The 27560-nt window shown below is 41.6% G+C and overlaps 1 protein-coding gene across 1 annotated transcript in view; it reads left to right on the forward strand.

The window, feature by feature from the left end:
* Window positions 1-2848: 2848 nt before the first annotated feature.
* The window catches only part of PLPPR5 (phospholipid phosphatase related 5), a gene marked incomplete at both ends in the record, with an annotated part of 81212 nt that continues 56500 nt past the window's right edge, over window positions 2849-27560 (forward strand). The window contains one exon of the mRNA XM_083357625.1: window positions 2849-3085. Coding sequence (XP_083213751.1) covers window positions 2849-3085 — 237 coding nt within the window. The remainder of the gene's footprint in view (window positions 3086-27560) is intronic.

Below are 27560 nucleotides of genomic sequence, written 5' to 3' on the forward strand. Positions count from 1 at the left end.
ACAGGCAAACTAGGAAAGAAGGTGACATCCCGCATCAGTGGGAGCAGGAGAGACGATCCATGTGAAATAAGCTTAGTAAACAAATTGCTAATGGAGAAAGAGAGCAAAGGCTGGGACAAGAAAAACTGCAGAGGTGGCTATTAACAGTGGCTATAATAAGGGCTATTTGATATCTAATAATAACAACAACAACAATAATAATAGAGTTGCAAGGGACCTTGGAGGTCTTCTAGTCCAACCCCCTGCTCAGGCAGGAAACACTAGACCATTTCAGACAAATAATTGTCCAGTCTCTTCTTAAAAAAAAATGTCTCAGCATTCCAAACCTGATTGGCACTTCACCACTTACAGATCAGTCAATCACCCACTGCAATGAGTGGGAAAATTTTGCACACTTTAAAGCTAATATTTATCTTAGAATAAGAGAGATGTTACTTTTATATAGGCATAGCTAATGACAGCTTTGGGTTACCGTATATCATGGCCTAGAGCAGGGGTAGGCAACCTTGGCTCTTTTATGACTCGTGGACTTCAGCTCCCAGAATTCCTGAGCCAGCTAGCTCAGGAATTCTGGGAGTTGAAGTCCACGAGTCATAAAAGAACCAAGGTTGCCTACCCCTGGGCTAGAGATAAAGGCACTGCCATGGGAAGAAACTGAGTAGAGGTCATCCTTTCAGTTACGGACGGTTCAAAGTCACAATGGCACCAAAAAAAGTGGCTTACACCTGGTCCTCGCACTTACAACTGTTGTAGCATTCCCATAGTCAAGTGATCAAAATTTGGGTGCTTGGTAGCTAGCAGGCATTTAACAATCGTTTCAGTGTCCTGAGGTCATATGATTGCCATTTCTGACCTTCCCGGCGGCTTCTAACAAAGCTAGGTCAATGGGGAAGCTGGATTTGCTTAACAACCGCATGCTTCGCTTAACAACCATGGCAAAAAGGATGTAAATTTGGGAATGATTCGCTTAACAACCATCTCGTTTACAACAGAAATTCTGGTCCCAATTGTGGGCTGTAAGTTGAGGACTATCTGTATGGACAGGGCACCACAATGCTGTAGCTAAGTGTAAATTATATACAGATTGTGCATAAACATGTTTCTGTTCCACTGATGCACTAGTTGTCCCACTTTGATTGCTTTGTGGCAGTTTTAATTTTATTTTTTATTTTTATTTTTATTCCATTTCTATCCCGCCCTTCTCCAAAGACTCAGGGCGGCTTACAAGCTTAGCAGTAGCCTTCATTCTATGTATATGCCTGCTTATTAGGGCTTTCACACACACCCCAAGCGGCATTATTACAAAGTCAGCTTATTGCCCCCAACAATCTGGGTCCTCATTTTACCTACCTCGGAAGGATGGAAGGCTGAGTCAACCTTGAGCCTGGTGGGATGCGAAACTGCACTAATTGCAGGCAGCTGGTGTTACTTAAGGAGTCATTAGCCCACTGCTCCACCAAGGCTCAATTTTGCATATTGCAAAAAACCCCCCCAGTTTTCCGTGGATCATCTTGAAAGCAGATCTAAGGAGTTGAAGCAGTGGCTTTTGGGGGCTGGGCTGGGGGTGGGTGAATAGCCATTTCTTCCTCAGGAAACCACTTTGCTTATGCCCAGGTCTGGGTTCAAGCAGAAAAGCATGCTTCTCCAAGGGTAGCAGCAAGACCAGTGTTTGCAATCGTGTAGTTGTTGCAGGAGGAGGAGAGATCGCGCTCATTCCAATTAACGCACGGGGGAGTTACCGCTTCCGCTGTGTATGTGTGTGTGTGTGTGTGTTTTAAAGACTGAAAGCAAAATCCCTTACTGCGGAGGGGTGGGGGGGGGGGAGAGAGAGAAAGAGACAGAGACAGAGAGAGGGAGAAATTTCAAGCACCCACCCACCTCTCTCCCCATCCCTTCAGCTCCCACGCAGCTTCAGAAACGGCATCGGCGCTGCCCCCGCAGCCGCGTTTCAAACCAAGGGATCGAGCGCGGAATTGCGGATCGCGGCCGAGGAGAGCCGATAGGCGACGAGGTTTTGGCTGCAAGGTGGGAAGGGCTGAATCCGCCCAGGGCCGAGGAACTTTGCAAGAAGCCGACGGCGAAGCCTCGCCACCCCCGGGAGGGAAAAACCGGCCGGATTGCCCTTGGAAGAGTTGCTGGGTTCCCCAATCTCAGGAACGGTCGGGATTTTTTTTTTTAAAAAAAATATTATTATTATTAGTAGTATTCATATAATTTTTGGGGGCCTTCTTTCACGATTTCTTGAGAGGGTCCGACTGCCCCCTCCCAGGGAGGCGATTTCGCAGCAATGGAGCCCGAGACACCCGCTCCGTCCTCGGCGGCGCCGCGCTAAGACGGCGGCGGCGGCGGCATTCAAGCAAGCCCCCGCTTTCCCCGCAAAGTGCCACTGACGAGGATCGCGCGGGAAATCGCTGAGTCTGGCCTTCCCTTCCCCGCCTTCTTCTCACGCTCCCTGCGCCGGGATCGCGGCGTCTAAAACCCGGCGGAGTTTCGGAGCGCGAGTCCCTCCTTCCTTCCAGCGGCTCGGGGGAGGGGGGAAGGGCTGCCAGCGCCGGGCACGTGGTCGCTGTCATTCCGAAGGCAGCTCTCCGGGGCCGGCCGCGTCTGCCCGCCGCCTGCCCGCTCCACGTGCTGCCGGTCCCAGCGAGCGGGCGGCCCTCTCCCTTTCCCGGGGACGTGGTTGCACGCCCGCTGCTCCTCGTTCTCCTCCTGCTTTTCCTCGAGCTGCCGTCGCCGCTGCCGTCGTCGCCGCCTGGGACTAGCCGCCGCCCCCTTCCCCGGTGGATGCCGCCGGGAAGCGGGCGGAGCGCGCAGCCGGGGAGGGGGGCTGCCGCGGCCGCCGGAGTACATGCCAGTGCCCTCTCCTCCTCTTCCTACCAGAATGCTCTACTTCCAGATGGTGATCATGGCAGGGACTGTGATGCTGGCTTATTACTTCGAGTACACCGACACCTTCACGGTCAACCTGCAGGGCTTCTTCTGCTACGAGAGCGCCTACCGCAAGCCTTACCCGGGGCCGGAGGAGAGCAGCGCGCTGCCCCCCGTGCTCCTCTACTCGCTGGCGGCCGGGGTGCCAGCCTTGGTGGTAAGCATCTTTTGCGAGCGAGCTCGGACGGCCTTCCTTCCTCTTCCCTCCGCTCTCCCCTTTCTCACGACCGCTCCGAAAGTCCTGCTTTCCAAGCCTTTCAAGTTGCTCCAACTTGTTGCTAAAGTCTGCCCCCCAGGCGCCCTGGGCATCCCGAACCCGGGTTGGGCAAGATAGGGGGAAAAAAAGAGGCCTCCGTATATATCTATATGTCTTTGTGGGTGTAATCTGTCCTGGCCCGATTTTAAACCAGCCGGGTTCATCCATATACGCCTGGGCTGATTCCCCACACACACACACACACCTTGGTTTGATGGTGTATTATCTCCCATGTGCATGACTTTCTTCCCAGCTGAGATCAGCCTCGTTGCCTTTTCCTTATCTCGGGATTGTCCATCTCATTTTACTTTGGAGTTCCCCGGCTCAATTGCCAGAGGTGGTGGTGGTAGTGGTGGTTGGGATCCCTTCCTGGGTTTGCCTCAAGCTGGAAGAGCCATTTTCTAAAGATCGCTAGTATCCTCAGCCTCCTCCCCCTTTTCCTGAAGCTGGCAGCATTGGTTTTGGAAAGAAGATAACAGCACTGGATTATTATTCTTATTATTATTTTAAAAAATGCTATTATTTCATTGCATCTTTATTTTGTTCAGTGCATAGGTTAGTCACAGATGAACAGGCGGTTTCTGGTGGTGTGTAATCTTGCCACATGAAAATATTTCTGCTAGCCAAAATGACAGGCTTGTCTGTTTCTGATGGTCAAGCAGGAGACAGGAATAGGCATTTTTCTTACTACTGCTTCAGCCTTTCCTGCATGGTATAAGGGGATGGCCAGAAGGTGAGGTTTAGGTAAAATTTTGATGTGGGGTTTTGCGGCATCTTTTAAAAGAAGATACATGAATTGGCTGTTGAATGGCAGCCAGCTGGCTTCCCAGGGGAAAAATTTTTTATCAAGGAGCGTCTGTCTTGAAAAAGCTCAGGATACAAGTTGTAATGTCATTAGACAAAAGCATTTAATAGTCCCTCAGCATATTGAAGCCATGAACAAAAAGGGGAGGGTGTGACCATTCAAAGTGGGATATATTTAGACACAAATGCGCACACACGCTTAGATGTGCAAGACACTGATAAAATGATGCTACTGGGATTCTCCTTCCCAGCAATAAATTTAAGGCAAGAAAAATGGAAAGGGATAATTTGGAATGTGCAGTTTTATAAACACACTGTCCTATAAATTTCTGTCAGACAAATAATGCCACCAGGGTTATGCTGGAAATCTCATTGGTTATCACATCCTGGAGCCTTTCACATTAATTTAAAGCCATAAAGCCACATGCCCTAAGGATAAAGTATTTGAAGCTGAGCTGGTAGTTTTTCTTCCCATTGTATGTTATGATTTCTCCAGTTGAACACAATGTTTTAGCCTGTTCTGGGATAAAAATCAGTTCACACTACAATATTTTTGTTATAATATACATCTATGTCTGGAAAACCAGGAAACCAATGCCTCCATCTCATTGCTTTAAATTATCACATCCATATTGGCACATAGGCACATAATATATTTTTACCAATTACAGTTTGGTCTTATGATGTCTTAAGGATGGATACATACAATTTCTATGCTCATGCTTGGAAAAAAAAAACAACCCACTGAATAAACCCACTGAATTCCCAGGCCTGAATTTGCATAAACAAGCTTAAAATTGTGTTGTAACTTAGTCCTTTGAGTTTATGATGTTGGACAGTGTCAGGAAAAGAAAGCGTTTTTATTTAAAGATGTCTTGTTTCTGACACATGTAGGCCTTTAAAGAAACAAATAAAAACTTACAAATGTGCTTTGCCTTTGCAAAATATGTATCAAATTAATCTTGCTTTCTCTAGACAAGGCCATTGTTGATGAACACGGCTGGAGAATTGACTGAATTGTATAGAGGGTGATGAGTCTTCTTTATGTCATTTTGTTAGCTTGGCATTATATTCCCTATGAAATATATATATATATATATACTGCTCAAAAAAATAAAGGGAACAGAAAATAAGACATCCTACTATTAAATACAGTACATTGTGTTGTTTAAGTGTTCCCTTTATTTTTTGAGCAGTATATTTTTAAGAAATCCTTTATTTTTTTGGGGGGGGAGTCATAATTATTTAAACATGTGCATTTCAGGAAAAATAGAATCCAGAGAATGTTTACAGTGGTCATTTTTTACTTCCCCAGTCCAGACTTTAATACATAATCTCCTCCAATCCCAACTCTGCGTGCTCACTAATTCACACTAGATTTGTGGGTGTGGTTGCATCACCTCAGTGTCAACTGGAAGGAAGGAGATGTCAAAAAAATGTGATTTCTCTAGGTATGGCTTTAAGAGAAGATTAAAGATATCTGTTTTGTGTCTCTAGATTACTATCCCCAACACAGATTTTCTGAGCAACATTAAGTTCATCTGATCTAGTCATTGTGGCTATAGAATACCTTTGGTATGTCTGTAAGTACTAGTTGCTAGGGAACATGAATGGAAGAGTATTCTTGTATTCTTGTCCTAGTTGTGGGTTTCTTGTAGGATTTGCTTGGCCGCTGTGGGAACAGAATGCTGAATAGGTCTTATAGTTTTAATCTGTGTACCCATGATTATTTGCACCAATCTCTTTGTGTTTACTCTGATTCAAAATGGCTGACAAACATTGCCTTAGCTACAGCTAAATGCCTCCCATATAGCTGAACATTCTTCATTATTTCATAGCTGAGTCTGTTCCCCCCCCTGCTTTTTATATGGATTGTTCTTTTTGACCATAGAGATGTTCCTCCTGGAACTGGCATCTCAGGCCCAGGGAGTGTTTGCAACAGAAGAGAAGAAAGAAGCACAGAGAAGATTTTCTCATTAATTAGTTCTTTTCACAAAGTTAAACCATTACATCCCAAACACTGTTGCTGGCAGGCAAAAATTAATACAAGATATTAATTTTTATAAAGATTTGTGGCCAAGTGAAATATTAATAACCTGCTGCTCTGGCAATATTATTTTAAAATGGCCATTAAAATCCTTTTTTTATTTATCCCTTGAAATGTTTCATTGCAAATAGGTAGCTACATTATTTATGGCTATTATATATTAAACACTTTGTTCAATGTGAAGAGGATTATGAATACAATGAAATTGCTTTGGAAGAGCTTCCATAATTAATATCATCAGCACTCCAGAGGAGCTTGAAATGCAATAGATTATCTAATTGGAGGTATGCTCTCACAAAGTATTTCTTTCTGTGCCAACTGACTTGTTTATATTTGCAAGATAGAGGTCCCCTACAAATTCTGAGGGAGGGAGCGAGGGAGGGAGGAAGCAGACAGGGAGTTATCCAGTTTTGTTCTTTTCGGAGCCAGCCGTTGTATATACAGAATCTTTCATTCTCATTCCTTGAGAAGACACAGTGGCTAAACTTCTTTCTCTCAGGGAGTTATGAACTGTGAGTAGATATCTATAATTTTGCTGGCAGCAAGTGAGTTTGCTTGGATGTTCCCACTGGAAGGGTAACTCACGTTCAGAGACCAGAAGCAGACCTTAAAAGTGTTATTTTCATGGGATTTATATCTCCGCAGGAATCTGGATAAAGACGTTGACACTTTAATCTATAGAAGTAAAATTCCCTTGGAAGGAGAAAAATAAAATCAGAGGCACCCACTGATGTCATTGTCTTGTCGCCTAGTCTTTTGGAAAAGATAAAGACACCATCCTCCGCCCTTCCACCTCCCAAGGTTATCTGCCTTGCTCTGCACTGCGATTTTTTTTCAGGTTCTACTGAAACTGTCCATTGCAGAGATGATTGAAATTTAGCTCCAACAAAATACAGGTCTAAAGTTTAGGCTCCCCCCCAAGTTTAATATTTCCCCCGAAGAAAATAAATGATAGAAATGGTTAAAGGATTGCATTAAGAACGCTGTGAGGATTAAGAGTAAGTCTCTTCCTGGTGTTTCTCTGCCCAAAGTACCAAGCTCCCTCCACTCTTCCTAACAGAGTTCCATCTTATATTTTGTTTGTTGGCCATCAAGCCTGCATGAAGCACCACCATTAGGTAGCAGGTGCTAGCAGTGGCAGTCCTTTGGCTTTAACTTCTAGCTATTCTCCTTATTGGTTTATTTTTTTTCATGGGGAAAGACTGACAATTACATGACATCCTTGCCTGTCTCGACCCTTTAGTTTCCATAAGTAGAACGAGGGGAGGGAATGTCAATTTGTCTTTGCCTTAGGCCAGGGGTGTCAAACTCAATTTCATTGAGGGCCGCATCAGCATTGCGGTTGCCCTCAAGGGGCCGGGTAGGTATGGCCAGGGTGGGCGTGGCCTACTGGGTGGGCGTGGCTAGAGTGCATATGGCCTACTGGGTGGGCGTGGCCAGCTCTACATCGTTCGCATCAAGGGTGCCTATGAGGGCCTGGGCAGGAGTGGGACAGATCTGAGGGTCTCTGGCAGAAGGAGGGTCTCTGGGCCAGGGCCAAGGCAGTGGGGGCCGTTCCCTCACTGTTTCCAGGATGGCTTCGCGGGCCACATGAAACCACTTCGTGGGCCGGATCCGGCCCCCGGGCCTTGTGTTTGACATGTCTGCCTTAGGCTGAAAGTTTGGTGCAAGCCCAGATCGATCACAGCAGAAAGCGATTAAATGTTGTGAATGTTCCTTATTTATACTAGTTAAAGCAGCACAGGTAGAATGCCTGTTTGATCCGAAGGCGGAATTCTGTCTGTGCAGTTTTTACATGCAATTCAGATGACAGAGTTGGAAGGAGTTCAATCTCCTGCTCAGCCTGGGAATCCAAATTAAACTATCGTTGACAGATAGGTGTCTAGCCTCTGCCCACCACTTCCCTGAGTAATTGTTTCCACTGTCAAACTCGTCTGAGACTTAGAAGCTGTTTCCAAGATGGAACCAGAATCTGCCTGCCTTAACTTAAATCTATTGTCTCCTGTCCAGTACTCTGTCCAGCTCATCTTGACTAGTTATCAGATATATTTCAGGTATTTGGAGAGAGGTATTATGTCAGTCTTCTTAACATTCCAGTTTCTTTAGTCTCTCTTTGTAGAACCTACTTTAGATACTTCTTGTTGCACTTCTCTGAAGCTCTCTCCGTTTGTCTGAACCCTTCATACAGTATGGTGCCTGGAACTGGACACAATACTTGAATGATGAATGCTCTGACCAATTCAGAATGAAATAGAACTGAGTGTTCCTTTGTTGCATCAAATCTCTTTCTGTGCTTGAGAAAGCATAATTCTGTTAATGTTGCCTGTTCAGTTTTATACGGTTACAATTCCAGGTCTTTTACACAAGTACTATTCCCAAGCTGGACATCCTTTATACCTGTGCCTTTGAGCTATGTTTCCCAAGTGAAGAATCTTTCATTTGTCTTTATTAAACTTCACTCTGTTACTGTATATTCAATCAATAATCTATAATCTTATGACAAAGTGTTTTGAATTCTATTTTCGTCTTCCAGGTTATTTGCTAGTCAGTCCAATCTTGTGTCACTTGCAAATTTGCTAAAGGTTTCCTCCTTTTCTTCATCCATATAATAAATAATAATCCATATAATAAATAAAAATGTTAAACAGTATAAGCCAGACATGTCAAACACAAGGCCCGGGGGCCGGATCTGTCCTGCGAAATGGTTTCATGTGGCCCACGAAGTCTTCCTGGAAACAGTGAGGGAACGGCCCCCACTGCCTTGGCCCTGGCTCAGAGACCCTCCTTCTGCCAGAGACCCTCAGATCTGTCCCACTCCTGCCCAGGCCCCCATAGGCACCCTTGATGCCAACGATGTAGAGCTGGCCACGCCCACCCAGTAGGCCATATGCACTCTAGCCATGCCCACCCAGTAGGCCACGCCCACCCTGGCCATACCCACCCAGCCCCCTGAGGGCAACCGCAATGCTGATGCGGCCCTCAATGAAATTGAGTTTGACATCCCTGGTATAAGCCGTAAGATTGGCACTAGTCAGTACCTCATTCCAGTTTGAGTTTGATAAATGACCATTGTTTTTAATGTCAGCCATTTATCTACTTCATTGTTATGTTAACTAGTCACCAATCGCCACTTGCCGATATGTAACTGCATGTTAATACAGAATATTAACTGCTCTGCATATAATGCAGTCATATAGTATACACTAATTGACTAATGGTGCAATTGAAGAAGTAGGAGTTTGAAATATGCTTTCTCATTAGGGTTTGTAGCAGAAACACATATATCATAAATATAATAAAATGAGATAAATACATGTGCAGCTGAAGAACATATAAGAGCACAGATCTAAAAATAAAAATATTGTGTAGTTATTAAAAATCTGAATGAAAATCCATTTGGAGCTCAGAATGAAATAGTTCCACTAAGAATATCCCTTTGGAGTTGGTTGTATTCCAGCAGAACAAAATTCAAAGTACCTCTAAGATTCCACCAGAAGAATATCTGGACAGAGAGGAAGAAAATGAATGCCAGTCCATTTATACAAATAAATTTACATTTAATTTAAAATAGATCTACACCCTTTGTCTTGAACTGAAGAACAGTAGAGCGTGTGCATGCACATGATTTACCAAAATTCTATTTTCAGCTACTGTATCTGCACTTTGTTACTTAAATGGCCCACTGCCACACTACAAGGTGCTAAAACGGCCACCGCTGTGCCACGCAAGAATGGGTCAGGGCTAATGAATATCACGTGGGCACTAGCTCCACTCCATTTGCGTGTGCACGCAGGCATGTAGAATGCTTCCCCCTTTCTTTTCCTCCGGTCTGCCAACCTACAAAGGTTGGCGACCTCTGGTCTAACTGAACCAAAGCCCCCACACCCACAGTTAGCCTAGTCTTGCTTTCCTACTTCCTTGATTGTATTCTTCCTCTTTCTTTAGAACTCTAGAGTCCAATCCTATCTCTGTCATAATCTGTACAGCAGGGTGTCAACCTGCCGGCCCATGGGCTGGATGCGTCATGCTGAAACTCTGCCCACCCTATTGTCAGCAATAGGAAAAAAGTCACGATACATCGTGACATGTCACGTGACGTTGCAAGTTTGACACCCCTGAAGGGTAAAGAATACGACTGACAGAGATAGGCAGGAACTGGTATCTAGGCAAAAGAGGTGGAAGCATTTTTGTTTTTTAAAAATATCTGAAATGTGATAACATTTGGAAAATGCTCAGACAGACACCTTCCAGATTCATTGGAGTATAAGGGGAGGAGGTATGGCACAATCAGACTTGCAAAATTCTACTATTGCAGCCAATCTCAATAAAACTAATTTTAGCCTTCTGGTGGAGTTGATTTCCTGGTCTGTTCTACCAGAACGGACTGATGTCATGTTAGACATCTGAAACAGTGTATTTATTATTATTATTATTATTTATTAAATTTTTATACCGCCCTTCTCCCGAAGGACTCAGGGCGGTGAACAGGGCATATCTTAAAACTACAAAAATACAAAAATTAAAAAAGAATTAAATTATTGCCCACAATAAAAATAATAAAAATATATATAAATATTAAAACCCTAAGTGATTCCCCATCAGGCCAGGCCAGCTTGTTCAAATAAATGGGTCTTTAACCCGCGACGGAAGGAGCGGAGATCCGGTGCCATCCGGAGCTCAACCGGCAGCTGGTTCCACAAAGCCGGAGCGCCCACAGAGAAGGCCCTCCCCCTGGGGGCCACCAGCCGACATTCTCTGACTGGAGCCACCCTGAGGAGGCCCTCTCTGTGGGAACGCACGGGGCGGAGGATTTTTGCTTGGATTTTGCTCCATTCCTTAATTAATACATACGATCCTTTTATCTCTTCTAGTATATATTGACTTCAAACATATTGGGATAGTGTACTGCCTCTAAGTCCTAATGTGAATGTCTCAGAGGCAGCTGAATGGACACAACATAGATGAATGTGATAGATTATCTTTCACTTTGATCTGGCAAGATATTTATATTTGTATGGTCATTAGATTTCAAAACCGAACCAATGTAATGGGCGATTATTTTATCTTAATTACTGTAAAAGGCAAATTTATTTAGTTAATTTGTATTTCACTGAATTTATATTCCACTAAACTCAAGGCAGCTATGGTAATAGCAGCCAAAATATAAGAAATAATTATTAGGCCCTCTGATGCCACAAAGGCATTAAATGGGGTCTTGGTAAAAATATTGCAAAGAGTGTGATTTGTTACTTTGCAAGAATTAGTATATTAGTATATCTATTGGCATGCACAAAGTTTGTAGCACTTGATGACAACACCTAAATTTAAAACGAGTGCAGAGCTTTTTTTCCTTGAGATCTCCCTTAGATAAAATCATCAGGGTTTCTATTCCAGTCAAGGGCATAGACCAATTCTAAAGCAGAGTTATTTACTATCGTGCTTTTGTTCAGTATGTGCAGGAGGGAAAAAAAAAGCACTTTCATTAAAATCTTCTCCATGCCAAACTTCTGCAAATATTGTATTTTCCAAACAACATTGTTGCTGCGAAATACAGCACGTGAGGGTAGCTTATATAGTTTAGTGGAGTAGGACCTGTTAGAGAATATTGATTGGAGACGGTTTAGAGATTTTGATTGAGAGACCTAGATATCTGCATTTGAAGAAACCACACTTAGAATACTCCATCCAGTTTTGGTTACCATAGATGTAGAGACTCTGGAAAAAGTGCAGAAAAGAGCAACAAAGATGATTAGGGGGTTGGAGGATAAAACATGAAGAAAGGTTGGAGGAATTGGGTATGGCTAGTCTAGCAAAAGAAGGACTAGGGGGTGACAGGATAGCAGGGTTCCAATGTTTGGGGGGCTGCCACAAAAAAGGGGGGTCAACCTATTTTTCAGTGCGTCAGAAGGCAAAACAAGCAATGGGTGGAAAGTAATCAAGGAGAGAAGCAACCTAGAACTAAGGAGAAATTTCCTTAGAACAGTGGAACCAATGGAATGGCTTGTGGATGCTCCATCACTGGAGGCTTTTAAGAAGAGACTGGACAGTCACTTGTCTGGAATGGTGTAGGGTCTCCTGCTTGAGCAGTGGGTTGGACTAGAAGACCTCCAAGTCCCCTTCCATCTCTATTATTCTGCAAAGAAATAACTCCCTGAGATAGCTTGCTGCCAATTAACCTGGAATGGTTTTCTCTGTTTTTATTTCTCTCCATGCTGTGCTGTTGGCCTCAACATAAAACACACATATGCTGGTAGTTCTTTTTAGTGGAATAAACTGCAATTTGGAAGCCGCATCCATCAATTATGGATGAAAAATTAACCTTCTCTCTCCTCTGCGGCAATCTCTCTCTTACGTGCAGCTGTTTTGAAAAGAAATTAAACTAAGTGAAAGAGATGGAAAGTTTTGATCACAGATGTCCCCTCGTTCTCTTTAAGTTGAGGGGCGAGTGCTGTTACAAGAACGCCTGCAGGTACATCGGGGAGATGTTGAGAAGCTGGAGGAAATCACAAGTTTTATAGGAGCATGAGAATTGCAAGCACAAAATTTGAGTGAGATGGGAGTAGGTTGAAGGAAAGAGAAGCTGAGAAATACAACGATCGTTGGAATAACCAGGGACATGTGGGTATTGATGACTTATTAAGTGCCCACGTAGGGATGTGGTGGAGATGAGTGGAAAATAGAAAGGTATACATTGAAAGATTGCATAACTGGCTGGTTGGCCCGAATCCTGAACTCTAGAGCACTCTATATGGATAGTCCTCAACTTACAACCATTCTTTTAGCAATTGTTTTGAAGTTACAGCAGCACTGAAAAAGGCGATTTACAAGTGGTTCTTGTATTTAATGACCGTTGCGGCACCCACATGCTCATGTGATCAAAATTTGTATGCTTGGTAATCAGCATGAATTTACAATGGTTGCAGTGTCACAGGATCCTGTGATCGCCATTTGCAACCTTGCCAGCTGGCTTCCGACATGCCGAGCCAATAGGGCAGGGGTAGGCAACCTCGGCTCTTTTATGACTCAGGGACTTCAACTCCCAGAATTCCTGAGTCAGCATAGCTGACTCAGAAATTCTGGGAGTTGAAGTCCCTGAGTCATAAAAGAGCCGAGGTTGCCTACCCCTGCAATAGGGAAAGCCAGATTTGCTTCATGACTACGATTTGCTTAACAACCATGGCAAAAAAAAGGTTGTAAAAATGTAACCGTCTTCCTAAGCGACAGAAGTTCTGGTTCTAATTTGGGGGTCATAAGTCAAAGGCTACTTGTACTCACAACATTGACTACATTTTAAATCTTAGCTTGTTTATGAAATCCTAGATGGAGCTGCCTAGCATTTGCAGGTAAAATAGCAGCAACTGAACCTGAACACCAGAAGAGGAAATACCGGTAAATGATTTGTTGTATTTGTATTTTATAGATACTTTGGCTTTCCCTAGTGAATTATTTCCCCAAGCTGATATCATCTTCCAGTTGTTTTCATATTTCCTAAGCAACATCTTTCCGTTTGGCTCTGGCAGGCTGGAAATTATGGGCATTGTTGTCTAGCACAGAGTTCCCCAACCTCTCTGGCTTTGCGGGGGAGAGGGAATGGCTCCGCATGAGTGGCAGGCAAGTACATGTGCCGCACACGCAACTCCTATTTGCACACGTGGCAGGCACTTGCACCTGCCGCTGTAGCAAAGGGAGCGTGCGTGAGTACGCCCCTGCTTGCGCAAGCACTCACTTACACTTCTGCGGCCCGGTTCCAAAAGGTTCAAGGCCCGGTAGTGGGCCGTGGGCCGTGGGTTGGGGACCTCTGGTCTAGCATACTCAGAAGTTACCTTTTTAAGGAAGGTTGATAGAGTGGAACCTGGGTGACACATTTGATGCTCAGGGAAGGTTTTTCTTTCAGACGGCAGACAATACCAGAACTGCTTGGGTTAAGTTGTATTTCTGTATTATTTAGCTGCCAAAATCTACACCCTCGTACTGTATTTCACATTCCATCAACACTCCTTAACGCAGTTGTGATTATGTTTTATTTGAAGCAATCATTGTTTTCTGTTGAGATAATGAACAGTTGATTACAAGCTGCATTAACTGAGTATATACAGGGGTGTTGTTGTTTTTTTGGCCTGGACAGATTCTTGTAAAACTGAGATTTTATAGATCAGCGTTTCAGCTCTGTGATGTTTTCAGGTTGTTTAGGACTTCTAGACCTGTGTTGTAGCCTTCAGGGTTTCGATAATTATTTGACTAATATGAACAGTGTGGCTTTCAAAGATATGTCGATAACATAAAGATCATAAAGTGAGATTTTATTTCTCATAAATATCAGTGCTGTTGTCTTGGCTTTATTATATTAGCATTATCTATGTGGTCCTTTTCTTCAGATGCCTTATTGACTTATTGGAATCATTTTAAAAATACGGCTTGGAAATAAAAATAAAGTTTTTATAAGCATTACCATCCCTCTTGAGTGGTGCTTTTCCTTAATATAGAAATTGTAGAAGGGGGTGGAATATATTTGCTTCAGTTTCAGAATTTATACTAATGAATTCTTTCATTATGTTATGAATTTTTCTCCTGTGTTTCTGGTCCTCTAGACCAGTATTATATAACTTACTATATTTTCAGAAACATCAACAAAGAGAGATTATATTCTGCTGTTTCCGGGTACTGCCATACCCACTATCCAAACTTTTTTGTCTTTCTTATTGGCCATTATTAAATCTGGTGTGTTGTGTAGCAGGTGCATGTCCCAGAGCAGTTTAACCTTGTCGTTGTCCATTGCTTTGTCTATTTTGTGGTCCCATCAGTTCTTGCCTGCAGACAAATGGTATTTGTTGTATCTATTCCAATGTACCATTGTTGCAACTTGGTCATGCTGTTCTTCGTAGTCAGTCTATGGGATATTCTTGCAGCAGCTATCTAGGTTTCATCAGCTTATTTGCAGAGGCAGCATTTGCTGTCTTCTCAATTGTGTCTTTGTGTGCCTTTTTTCTTAAGGCTTGGTCTTATGTAGCCAGAATTAGCCCCTCTGTCTCTTTCTTCAATTTTCCATGCTATTAGCCATTGCCAGGTCTTATTATCTGCTTTGCCTGCATTTTCCCGATGGTTTGGCCATTCCACATTTCAATTCCATTACTGTTTGTGATTTTATTGCTACTGTAGCACATTTCCCTAAGCCAAAATCTAGGCTAGGAAAAAACACACACACACCATTATTAGACAAATAGAGCATTGTGGTCCTTACAACTGGGAAATCCATCATAGAATTTTTTGTTCTCCCAGCCAAGACAGTAAAATTTAACTTTCTCGCTTCTCCCACCCTGCTACTGCATGTACTTCTTCATGACTAGCCCTGATTATGTTATCTAGTTGGCTAATGAAATGTCTGCAAGAAAACAACCAAACTCAGAGAGCGCCACTCACTTCTTCGTTCTTTACCTGGAAAGAAAGAAAAGACACAGAAATAATAACAATAATCTGTGTCAGGATGGTTAGGGAATAATAATTTTCTTGTTACAGGATATGCTTAGAGTATCTAAGATGATACTGGAAAATGTAAATTCATATTCTTAAGCGTAAGGTTAGATGTAGCCAGTTAATGCCTCTTGGAGTAGAGTTTATTAAGTAGATAGTGTGTTGCTCCGATAATCTGTTGGAAGCAGTAGAAATATGGTTTTGGAAATCACAATCTAGTTTCCGGGTTGTGAATCCCCCCCTTCCCTTTTCTTTTTCAGTTATTTTTTCCCCTCCATTCTCTTTGCAGTGTTAAACACAATAAGTATACTTACACCATCACAATTATAAATGATATTTCTTGGACCCACAGACTGCAAATCCTTTTCAAGCCGCATTCTCAAATTGATGCTTGAGTTCACATATAGCTGTGAGCCATGTTTTATTTTAATCATGATTTGCTGAGCAAGAACCTGATTCATACTTACTAGTGAACTGTAAACCATAGTTAATAAATTGTAGAAGCCTGGTTTACCCATCATATTGTGCTAAAAGCAAGCCAATGCCATGCTATATTATGTGTAATGAAGGAATTATAGTTAAAACTTTCACTGTAATTAGTGCTGGAGTACATAAGGGTTGGCTTGTATTTACAAGGGAGAAGGGGAAGAATCTGCTTGCTTGGCATCTGAGGAATATGAAGAAATTACTTTCCCGGGCTGGTTCCATCTTGTGCAAATTGCAATTCTAAAGGTTAACTGTTTTCACAAAAGGGCAGAAGCAATACATTCTCATGTGGTTCTCATGCAAGTTTCATACTTTGTTTACACTGTAAAAACTCTGGGTATTTGCTTTTTCTTGTACAGCTGATATAAAAATCAGCTAAATAGGAAGGAATAAGTCTAATAAGGCTACCGAACAAACAAGTGGGCCTTATGTTACATGTTAGAAAAGCTGTAAATGCAGTGACAGTTACATTGCAATCTTTATGTAGCTTGAAAAACTCATTGACCCCAGAAGTCCCATCGATGTACATAATATAATATTAAAAATAAATGTTTTCTGTTTCATGAAATAAAAAATGATCTTAGGATTACTTTTATGCTTCTCATCTGTTCTACTACCTTCTCTATTGATATGGTAGAGCAGACATGTCAAACTTGTGATGTCATGTGACATCGCGCAACATATCGGGACGATTTTGCCATTGCCGGCAGTGGGGTGGGCATGGCTTCCAAATGATGTGTCTGGCCCATGGGCCGGCAGTTTGGCACCCCTGTGGTAGAGGATCTCCTGCTTGAGTATTGGGTTGGACTAGAAGACCTCCAAGGTCCCTTCCAGCCTATGACTCTGGAAAGGTGGAAGGTTTGAGGTGAAGGTTGGACAACCATTTGTCTGAAATGGTATAGGGTTTCCTGCTTGAGAAGGGGGTTGGACTAGAAGACCTCCAAGGTCCCTTCCAACTCTGTCATTCTGTTCTTCTCTTAAGGTATCATTATTATCCTTTGTTATTATGTTTATTATTACTCTGTTGCTTTGCGTATACACTGAGAGCTTATGCACCAGAGACAAATTGCCTGTGTGTCTATCCCATTTAAGTTTAAGTTTAAGTTTATTAAATTTTTATACCGCCCTTCTCCCAAAGGACTCAGGGCGGTGAACAGGGCATATAATAAAAATACAAAAGTACAAAAGTTAAAAATGAATTAAATTATTGCCCAAAATAAAACAGTAAGAATATACAAGTATTAAAACCCTAAGTTGACTCCCCATCAGGCCAGCCCAGCTTGTTCGAATAAATGGGTCTTTAACCCGCGCCGGAAGGAGCGGAGATCCGGTGCCATCCGGAGCTCAACCGGCAGTTGATTCCACAGAGCCGGGGCGCCCACAGAGAAGGCCCTCCCCCTGGGGGCCACCAGCCGGCATTCTCTGACCGGAGGCACCCTGAGGAGGCCCTCTCTGTGGGAACGCACGGGGCGGAGGGGAGTCGACGCCAGCAGCAGGTGGTCCCCGAGGTATTCCGGACCCATGCCATGTAAGGACTTAAAAACCATCACTAAGACCTTGAACCTCACCCGGAAGACAACTGGTAACCAATGCAGCTCGCGGAGCAAAGGTGTAACATGGGAGTACCGGGAAACTCCCAAGACAGCTCTCGCGGCCGCATTCTGTACCAGTTGGAGCTTCCGAGTGGTCTTCAAGGGATAATAAAGTACAGTATTCTATTTTGTTAGGATGATTTCCTTGTGTGAAACAATGATCCAAATACACTAGGCATAGGGGTCTGTGAGAGCAGGCAAAGGGAACAAATGACAAAATGTCCATTACACCATTGTGATACCAGTTCCACCTCTTACATGCATGTGTACAATATTATTGTGATGCAAGTATGAGGGATAGAGTTTGCAATATAATGTCATGATGAACGCTCATCATTTTGGCATCGTTGTAGTTAGGAATGGATGCCTGTGATCAGGCAGAATCTTTGATAGTTGTTCAAGTTCACACAATATCTCAGTGGAGGTGTTAACACACTTTCAGATGAATGTATTATGGAAGATACAAATTTCTGCCAGCAAGCCATTATTTTTATGCAATGTAATGTGCTGTTTTCAAGCCATGTCAATTTTCATTTGGACAGTATTTTCAGGAATGTATTTTTAAAATGTCAACCATTAAGCAGGCCAAATGGGCACCATAATTTATACAGACAGCTGTTTTGTTGCTTTTTATATCCCATTTTTCATGCCTTCCTTGTCTGGTATATATATATATATAAGATGTAATTTTCCAACAGAAACATTATATTCTTTGGGGTTAGAAGTCAGTACAAGGATGAGTTGTATGAGCCAGTCTTCCCTAACCTTGTGTATTCCTACAACTTCCATAATTCTTATCATAATACATAGTAACATTTCTCTCTGAAAATTATGATAATCGTAACTCTAAATTTCTGGGGGAAGGGTGTCCCATACTAGGGATTTTCAAAGGTTTTCAACCAGTAGAATTTATTAGAAATTTTTTCCAAGAACCCGAAGATCTGCAAAATGGCAGATCTAGCATTACTTCATGGAACAAGAGGCCATGTTTTTTTCCATTGCATCTTGGAAAAATTGCCGTGAATAGCTCTCCTCGAGTGAATTCGCTCTTTCCGCCGTGATCTGAAGACTTGGTTGTTTGAACAGGCCGGCCTGGACTAAGGGTTTGAGTTTATTTTAACTATTTATTGTTAGGGCCAATTAATTTAATTTTCTTTTAAACTTTTGTATGTTGCATTTTATTGCCCTGTACACCGCCCTGAGTCCTTTGGGAGAAGGGCGGTATAAAAATTTAATAAAATAAATAAATAAATAAATAAATAAATTTTCTTTTCTTTATTTTTTTGTCCTTAGTCTCTTATAAAACTTCCATCAAATTCTTGTGGATCCAGAAAAGCCATGTTCTAGCTCAGGGGTGTCAAACTCAATTTCATTGAGGGCCACATCAGCATTGCGGTTGCCCTCAGGGGGCCGGGTGGGTGTGGCCTACTGGGTGGGCGTGGCTAAAGTGTGTATGGCCTACTGGGTGGGCATGGCCAGCTCTACATCGTTCACATGAAGGGTGCCTTTGGGGGCCTGGGCAGGAGTGGGACAGATCTGGGGGTCTCTGGTAGGAGGAGGGTCTCTGGGCCAGGGCCAAGGCAGTGGGGGCCGTTCCCTCACTGTTTCCAGGATGGCTTTGTGGGCCGCATGAAACCACTTTGCGGGCCGGATCTGGCCCCCGGGCCTTGTGTTTGACATGTCTGTTCTAGCTACTCTAGAAGTACATAGTCAGGGTCCATACAATGAGAAGATTTCATATCATACATCATTATTGTATCCATAATGCAACACAATTTTTAGTTGATCAATCTACATCCCTGTAAAGAAGATGGGAGGTTAGCCATATATTAGTAATTGTACTGAGATTCAGTGTGGTCCTCCAAATACATAAATCAGAGAGGTCTTCTGTGAAGATTTAGTTCAATTCAGCTTTATTCTACTGAAGTGAATGAATTTGCTATAAATGATTATTATAACTAAATGGTTTTTACATCAAAGAAAGAAGTGTTTTGAAAGCTAGAATTTAATTAACAACCAGTGTTAGTTAGCATCCAACTCGCAATAGACAACTCGCCAGAGGACAACTCGCTGTGGGACAATTTAACAATTCAATTTAATTTTTTAAAATAAATAAAAAATATTTCAATTTTTGTCGTTCACATTTCATTCTGTTCCTCCTTTTTCATACTTTCTTGAAAGATTCTATTCCACTGTTTCTTTGATATTGGTGTAACTTTTGTCCCGCGGCAAATTGGCTGTGACAAGTTGACCGTGTTGTGTTGGCTGTGGCCAATTGTCATAGACCCCTCTTTTGGTTTCAGTTGCTTCAGGCACCTTTGAAAGAAAAAAATACTTTTGTCCCCTAATGAATTTAATAAGAGATTTGTTTATGTAAGCAACACAAGGGAAGAGGAGAAGGAGAGAGATTGTCTGCCAAAGAAATTTGTATTTCTAAAAGGAGACAGTAGGTAACTTCTGCAGATTCAACTAAACACAACAATATAATTTTATTCCTAATCTACCATAATGGAGAAAACGTATTGATTGCCAGATACCACCAGGCTGAAATCCTGAGACATAACTACTGTCTGTTAAACAGGTATACTTTAGGAGGCAGAGAATTTCTTACCAAAATAATAATAATAATAATAATAATAATAATAATAATAATAATAATAATAATAATAATAATAATAATAATAATAATCATCAAAAATCAGCATGTCTAGGTGCCAGTAATATGAGCAATTTGGATTTGCAAACTGGATGCATTTGTCTCTTGACCTCGCAGATTTTACTTATGAATCAGTGCATCTGCTCAATATTTCTTATTCTTTCTCTATTCTTTCTCCCATTGTAAAAGTGTCCCCTGAGAAATCCTGGCCTTCCCAGATGGTTTTAAATGGACAAATAAGAAACAGGGAACTTCTCTAAAGAACCAAATTTCTCCTGCCATCTGAACATAAAATAATAGAAGCTGTAGATGCTTTTGATTATAACTGGGAATGTCTAGTATAGGGGTAGGGAACCTTGGCTCTTTTATGACTTGTGGACTTCAACTCCCAGAATTCCTGAGTCAGTATGTCTGGTTCAGGAATTCTGGGTACTGAAGTCCACAAGTCATAAAAGAGCCAAGGTTCCCTGCCCCTGGTCTAGTATATATACAGCAGGGGTCTTCAAACGTGGCCCTTTTATGACTTGTGGACTTCAACTCCCAGAATTCCTCAGCCAGTGTGCCTGGCTGAGGAATACTGAGAGTTGAAGTCCACAAGTCATAAAAGGGCCACGTTTGAAGACCCCTGATAAACAGTCTACAGAAAATAAAAATGAATTCCTTGGTAGGCCTGCAAAAGTTCCATCAAGTATCCCACACAAAATGCCTGGTTCACAGATCTCATCCTGTGACACCAAATTGGTCTTTGCATACACATGTTACTGGGAATCCCAGTCTCCCCTAAATATTCCTGCAGCATTATCCCCAATTCAGAGTTTGAATCGCCAAAGAATCAGGATTAAAAAAAACTTTTTTTTGGAACAACTGAATGCTATTCTAACACTTTTAACGATGAAGCATTTCTGCTGAAGAAAAATATATACATTCCACATTGCCTTGGAAATATTAGATCAAGTAAAAATATTCTAACAACGGAAAGCGTTTTTATTGATAACTGCCACATAAAAGTGACGTTAAAAGTCTCAGTGTAAACAATTGAGTGAAACAGATGTATTTTTGCTGTGGGATGTTTAAATGTATAGATGTGTGTGAGCTGATGAGTTATTATGCTTTCATTTATGTACCAATTGCTGAATGATTGTATTGATTAACACATTTTAGAGACTATGTTCTCCTTTATACCATCCAGAAAAGAGAAATGAATTATGAGTTAGGTATACTTTCTCTGCCATCATTTCTGGTAGAATGATGTGCATGTCCCTATGGGAAAAACAGATTTTCTACCCTCATAGCATGCTGGTATCCTTATCTTAAATGAAATGAGAAGAGAGAAAGCACAGATCCTTAAATCTTCTTGTCTCATTATTTTGTTGGAGCCTGCAACTCCATTCTCCCGTCGAAGGAACCGCTTCTGCATGCCATCAGGTTTCTGCATAAACGGCCATCTGGTTTTCTTAAATTGGCAAACCAGTGTGAAGAGAATTGAGTTGTGTGTAAAGAATTTCCTTCTCATGCAGACATACCTCATGCACATAAGTAAACTGGCTGCATGATTGCATATAGGGGAGTGAAACTGTGAATGAGATATTTTCCTGATTTTAGCTGAAATCATATTGTTGTAACCTAATTTCTTCCAAGTAACAACTTATGAGAGCTTAAGCCACAGTAAGCCAGCCTCTCTGCAAGTAAAAGTTTATTAAAAAGTACAAACAGTGCCAGATTCTAACATTTTAGAGACACTCTTTTGGATGTCTTCTGTTGATCAACACTGTCATTTTTCTTGTTGGTTTCCTGTAAAATGGTCTTGAATACTCAGCTGTTTAAGAATTGATTCAGTAGACTGAATCTGCATGGACAAAATTGCAATGCTAGTAGTACCATTTTGCTCATCATCTTATTTGAGTTGTGTTCAGGCTTAATTGATGCAAAGCATTTGATATTGCAGACACTTTTATTAACATGATGGGCAGAGAGGGGAATGTTAGCAAATGCTACCAAAGGTTAGTTCTGACTTTCATATTGGGACTGTTTTTGTAAAGAAGATGTTTAGAATAGAATAGAGCTGGAAGGGACCTTGGAGGTCTTCTAGTCCAGCCCCCTGCTCAAGCAGGAAAACCTATACCATTTCAGATAAGTGACTGTCTAGTTGTTATGGTTCCAACAGATGAAAGTCTTCAAAGAACTTTGAGGCATTGTTTACCTTAAAGAATCTTTATTCGAGTAGCATAGCATCGGCACATACATAGGCAAAGCCAAAATCTGAATTCCCCTCCTCTGAGCACATAGTATCAAGCACAATTCCCTCCTCTAATAAACAGTCATAAATCACAGTCTCCAATTAGTTTGAAATGCAGACTTTCCCTCCAGTTCTCCAACCCGCCATTTCTTATCATCTCTTATTCCAAAAAAACTTGTTTCTCACACTGTTACAATATTGTTATGTCTAACTAAATCCCATGCACATTCCTCGCCCCCCCCCAGTATCATCTAATTCTAACTCTAATTCTAAGAGTAAAACATAAGAAGGAAAATGGCTGCATCTCCATATGTTGTCAAAGCAAGAACATCCGATGTTAGTAGCATTGACACTAGTCTCTACTTAAAAACCTCCAGTGATGGAGCACCCACGATTTCTGGAGACAAGCTGTTCCACTGGTTAACTGTCCTCACTGTTAGGATGTTTCTGCTTAATTCCAGGTTGCTTCTCTCTTTGATCATTGTTTCCTGTCCTGCCCTCTGGTGCTTTGGAGAATCGTTTGATGCCCTCTTCTTTGTGGCAGCCCATCAAATACTGGAATACTGCTATCATGTCGCTCTTTATCTTCTTTTCTTTAGACTAGCCAAACCCAAGTCCTGCAGCTGTTCTTCATGTGTTTTAGCCTCCAGGCCTTTGATCATTTTAGTTGCTCTTCTCTGAACTTTTTCCAAAGTCTCAACATCTTTTTGTAGTATGGTGACCAAAATTGGTTGCAGTATTCCAGGTGTGGTCTTGCAGAGGGAAGTGTTCTAACTCACCGCTGAACCTCATCATGATTCTTTAAACATGTGGAATTTGTTTTATTGCTTCATTTGTTTTGAACCCTACTGAATCTTCTGGGTTCTCTGCATATTACGGTAACAAAAATGACCATAAATGTTGCACAGTAACATCAAAAGTAAAATGTACTACTCAAGAAAAACAAGACAATAATCCTAATGCCTAATGATAGTTGAAGACTCATGGAAGCAGATGCAGCAGATAGTCAGATCCCTCCTTTTGATTCTTAAAAGCTATCACAGGCTGTCACAGAGGAGATCAGCCTAATGTCAGTCATTTCTCGACTTACAACAGTTCATTTAGTGACATTTCAAAGTTATAGTGGCACTGAAAAAAGTGACTTAGATCGTTTTTCACACATAACATTCAGCATCTCCCATGGCCACATGATCAAAATCCATACATTTGGCAACTGACTCATATTTATGACAGTTGCGGTGTCCTGGGGTCATGCAATCCCCTTTTGCTAACTTCTGACAAGCAAAGTCAAAGGGGAAGGCAGATTCACTTAACAACCACGTTACCGACTTAACAGCTGCAGTGATTCACTCAAGAACTGGGGCAAGAAAAGTGGTAAAATGGGGCAAAATTCACTTAACAAATGTCTCGCTCAGCCACAGAAACTTTGGGCTCAATCGTGGTCGTAAGTTGAGGACTACCTGTATCTCGATCAGGGGTGAGCCACCTGTAGTCTTCAACTCCCAGAATTCCCCAGCCAAGGTGGCTGGGGAATTCTAGGAGTTGAAGCCCCAAAGTCTTAAAATTGCCAAGGTTGGACACCCCTGATCTAGATCTAGAGGGAGGCTATTCTGTAATGTAATCGCCATGATACAAAACAAAATTTATGATCTTAGTTCTCTTCACAGATGTTATGTATGGGTTTAAATAACAATATCAAGGGGCAGCTCCCCCGATGCCACCAGGTGGCGGTGTGCCTACTGCTGTGGTATGGGTCAGTTTTTGGCAGGAAAACCAGGTTTAAATTGATTGGCTGGGAACACACCTGGCCAGGTATAAAAGGGGACAGGTAACCCCTATTCCCCAGGACCGTTTGACCACCAATAAAGAGCTGCATGCTGTACTCCTCTGCCTGGCGTCTTTCCTGCGTTCCAGAACCCACTACTCAATAACAGAAGTGGGGTACCACAAGCAGTTTTTCTACGCAGAACCCGCTTAGATAGATCAAGATGTAAGTGGTTTGGCAAGTATCCAGGAACCAGGCCACATAATGCTTTATCAGTCCAAACTAGCTCTTTGAATTGAAATTGATTTCTTCCTGCATTGCCTACCGTAGCATGATTCAAAATAGCAGCTGTGTTAATTGAATAGGCATAAGATGAACTCCACCCCCCCCAAAAAGAGAGAATGGATTGATAAAGTTAATAACGGTAGCCCAGTCTAATTACTGAAATAATTAACTAATAAATACAGCTCATACTTAGGATGGGAAATGATTGATCTTTTGCAGAAAACTAAACATTCATTCTCTGTTTTGAAATCTGGGAAATGAATTCCAACTGCTCATGTTTCTGAATCCACTTACCTTTTAAGAAGATTGGACAGAATTTCTCATGTAATCCATGTAAACGATTTCGCTTTGTTATGGGAACCGTCTGCTTCCTCTCCACACCTGCTGCAGTGTCCTTGGAAAGCTCCAGGCTCTCACGGTCTTCAGTGGAATGGTAGAGATTTTGTTTCTCCATCTAACCCATTCTAAAGCAACACCTGCCCCCCTTACTCTAATGGCAAGTTTAAATGAAGAGGCACGTACGTGCCAAAGTTTCATTCTTGACAAAGTGATTCAAGTTGATGTTTTGCCCCCTCCCTTTTCAAGCTGTGTATCGTTGTGATATTGTTGTCTGTTATTATTTGTTCTTGTTCTGTTGGTTTTTAATCTTTCCCGGGCCACTCTGAGGTGGTAATTGCAAGATGAGTGGCTATATAAATTGAATGTCAATCAATAAATCTTACCAAGATGCGCATATAGAAAATTGTGTTTAGCAGATTTACTGTTACAGTCTCTACTAATTGTCTTTACATGACATACTGAACAACAAATGAACAAAGTATATTTTATCTTAACATGTCTCAAGATCCCAACCTGTATCCTTAGTTTATACTTCAGGAATAGCAGTAGCTGTCTTGGATTTTACAATTAGAAATCTGGAAATCTTTTGTATGCAGCACATGATTATATATTATCCCTGAGTTACAGTATAGTGTTTTAACCTGCTTTCATGGCAGGTAATACAATGCATTCTTTGCAGAATTCAAAACTTGTAAGGCATAGGTAACTGAAGAAAATTCATCATTCAGTTGCACACAATATATGTTTCAGAATTCATTTTATTGTAAATTTATTACCATCAGGAATTCTGTTTATAATCTGAAGTAACAATAAAACCTGCTCATTTCTGGATGCATGGCCACATGTGATAAAGCTTGCATCATGAATTTGCTAGTCATTCCTTTCTGGGGGTTTTTTCTCCATTACGAGCAATTTTGAGAGCTTGCTGGACAGCTTGTCGTTTAATATGACACGACTCACCCAATTCTATTGTCTTTTGGTAGTTTAGAATGAAATTTTGTGCTTGTTGCTCCATAAATCAATAGTTAATATTTTCTAAAACAAACATTTAATTCTGAAATCTAGCAGTATCACTCAATTCCTACATGTGTCAAGACCATATTGTCCATGATCAATGTTTGCTCCAAACAGGGCAATTTCTACAGTTTATCAAGATAAGACAACATCCAGTTGGAATGCTTATCTATGTACAATTTAATTTACCCCTTTAGGGCAGCGGTCCTCAACCTTTCCGGCTCCGTGGACTGGCAGTGGAAGTGGGTGGTAACGGCAGGGGAGGAGGGGATCGTTTTGCACGCGCAACCTAATCCCGCACATGCATAAATGGAGCTTTGCACACGTACCCGCTGCTTGCACAGCCTGGTTTCCAGTGGGCCACGGACTAGTAGCAGTCTGTAGATTGGGGGTTAGGGACCCCTGCTTTAGGGAAGGGAATAAGCTGATGGGGAAAGTGAATTGGTAGCAGTTGTTTTCAATTCAGATTTCACTGCAATTCTGCATTCACTTCTTGCCTTTGTCTTGATTAACTGGATATGACGGAATGAAATTAGAAGTTAAGCTGGTGTTGTCTTGGCTTCTGCATCTGCTTTGGATTAATTGCAAATTACTGGTTATCATAGTTTTGTTTTGTTTGCTGGTAAACTGCTTGGACAACCTTTTTAATAAACTAAAAAGTGAAGATTTTTTTTTCTGGTTACAGAAATAAATAAGATGTCTGCCACCAAATATTCTTAAATCTGTCAGTCTCACCAGAGTTTTATTTTTAATTTTTAGTGTCTATTTGAAATTCATTCTTAAATTTAGTTATTTTTAATAATAGCAAAGTATAACCCATAAGCCTTGTGATCTCCTTTCTTCCTAGCAAAATTAATATTTTTTTTATTGATAAAATAATACACAGAATCAACATGGTGAAAGTTCTATACAGTTATTTTCCCTGCTCTAATGATCAATTTCTGACTTATCTATGAAAGGAGAGTGAAATTGTGTCCATTGGTTTGGCTTGGTTCTGCCCTGCGTATGTAGTCAAGTGTTGGCAGAGCTTAATCTGTATAAACTACAGTTGTTCTTGGTTAATGATTTCCTTGCTTAGCAACTGTCTGAAGTTAAGATGGCGTTGAAAAAGCAACTTTACAACCAGCCCTTGAATTTCTCACTGTTGCAGTGATCCGCAGACATGTGATTGCCATTTGGGAGCTTCCAAATCAGCTTTCAACAAGCAAGATCAATGGATTGTATTTTTCATTATTTTAATATTGAGTTGTTCATGGAGTCTGTGATGATATTTGGGAATGACCATATATTCTCCACTCTCCTGGAAGAACATAGTCTCTTTTGGTCTTTGCCAGCCAGCTTGCTAAACATTTTATTTTTGTGGCCCAACTGCTGAATATCTTTGTCACACTTGTATTTTCCAGTTTTGGTATTTTGGGTTCCTAAAAAAACAAATTAAGAGAAATGTTGATACTTTAAGATCTTATACAGATGTTATATAATCTAGTATTGCAAGTTAGTCTTAACCATTTCAGCCTACAAGAAGATACCGTATATACTTGAGTATAAGCCGAATTTTTCAGCCCACTTTTTGGGCTGAAAAATTCCACTTCGGCTTATACTCCAGTCAACAAAAAAAACTTACCGAGGACTTGTGCGCGGCCCAGGCTTTGGTGCTTCCGGGATCGCCCGCACCTCTCCCAAG

The sequence above is a fragment of the Vipera ursinii genome, assembly GCF_947247035.1.
Source record: "Vipera ursinii genome assembly, chromosome: 3".
Classification (NCBI taxonomy): domain Eukaryota; kingdom Metazoa; phylum Chordata; class Lepidosauria; order Squamata; family Viperidae; genus Vipera; species Vipera ursinii.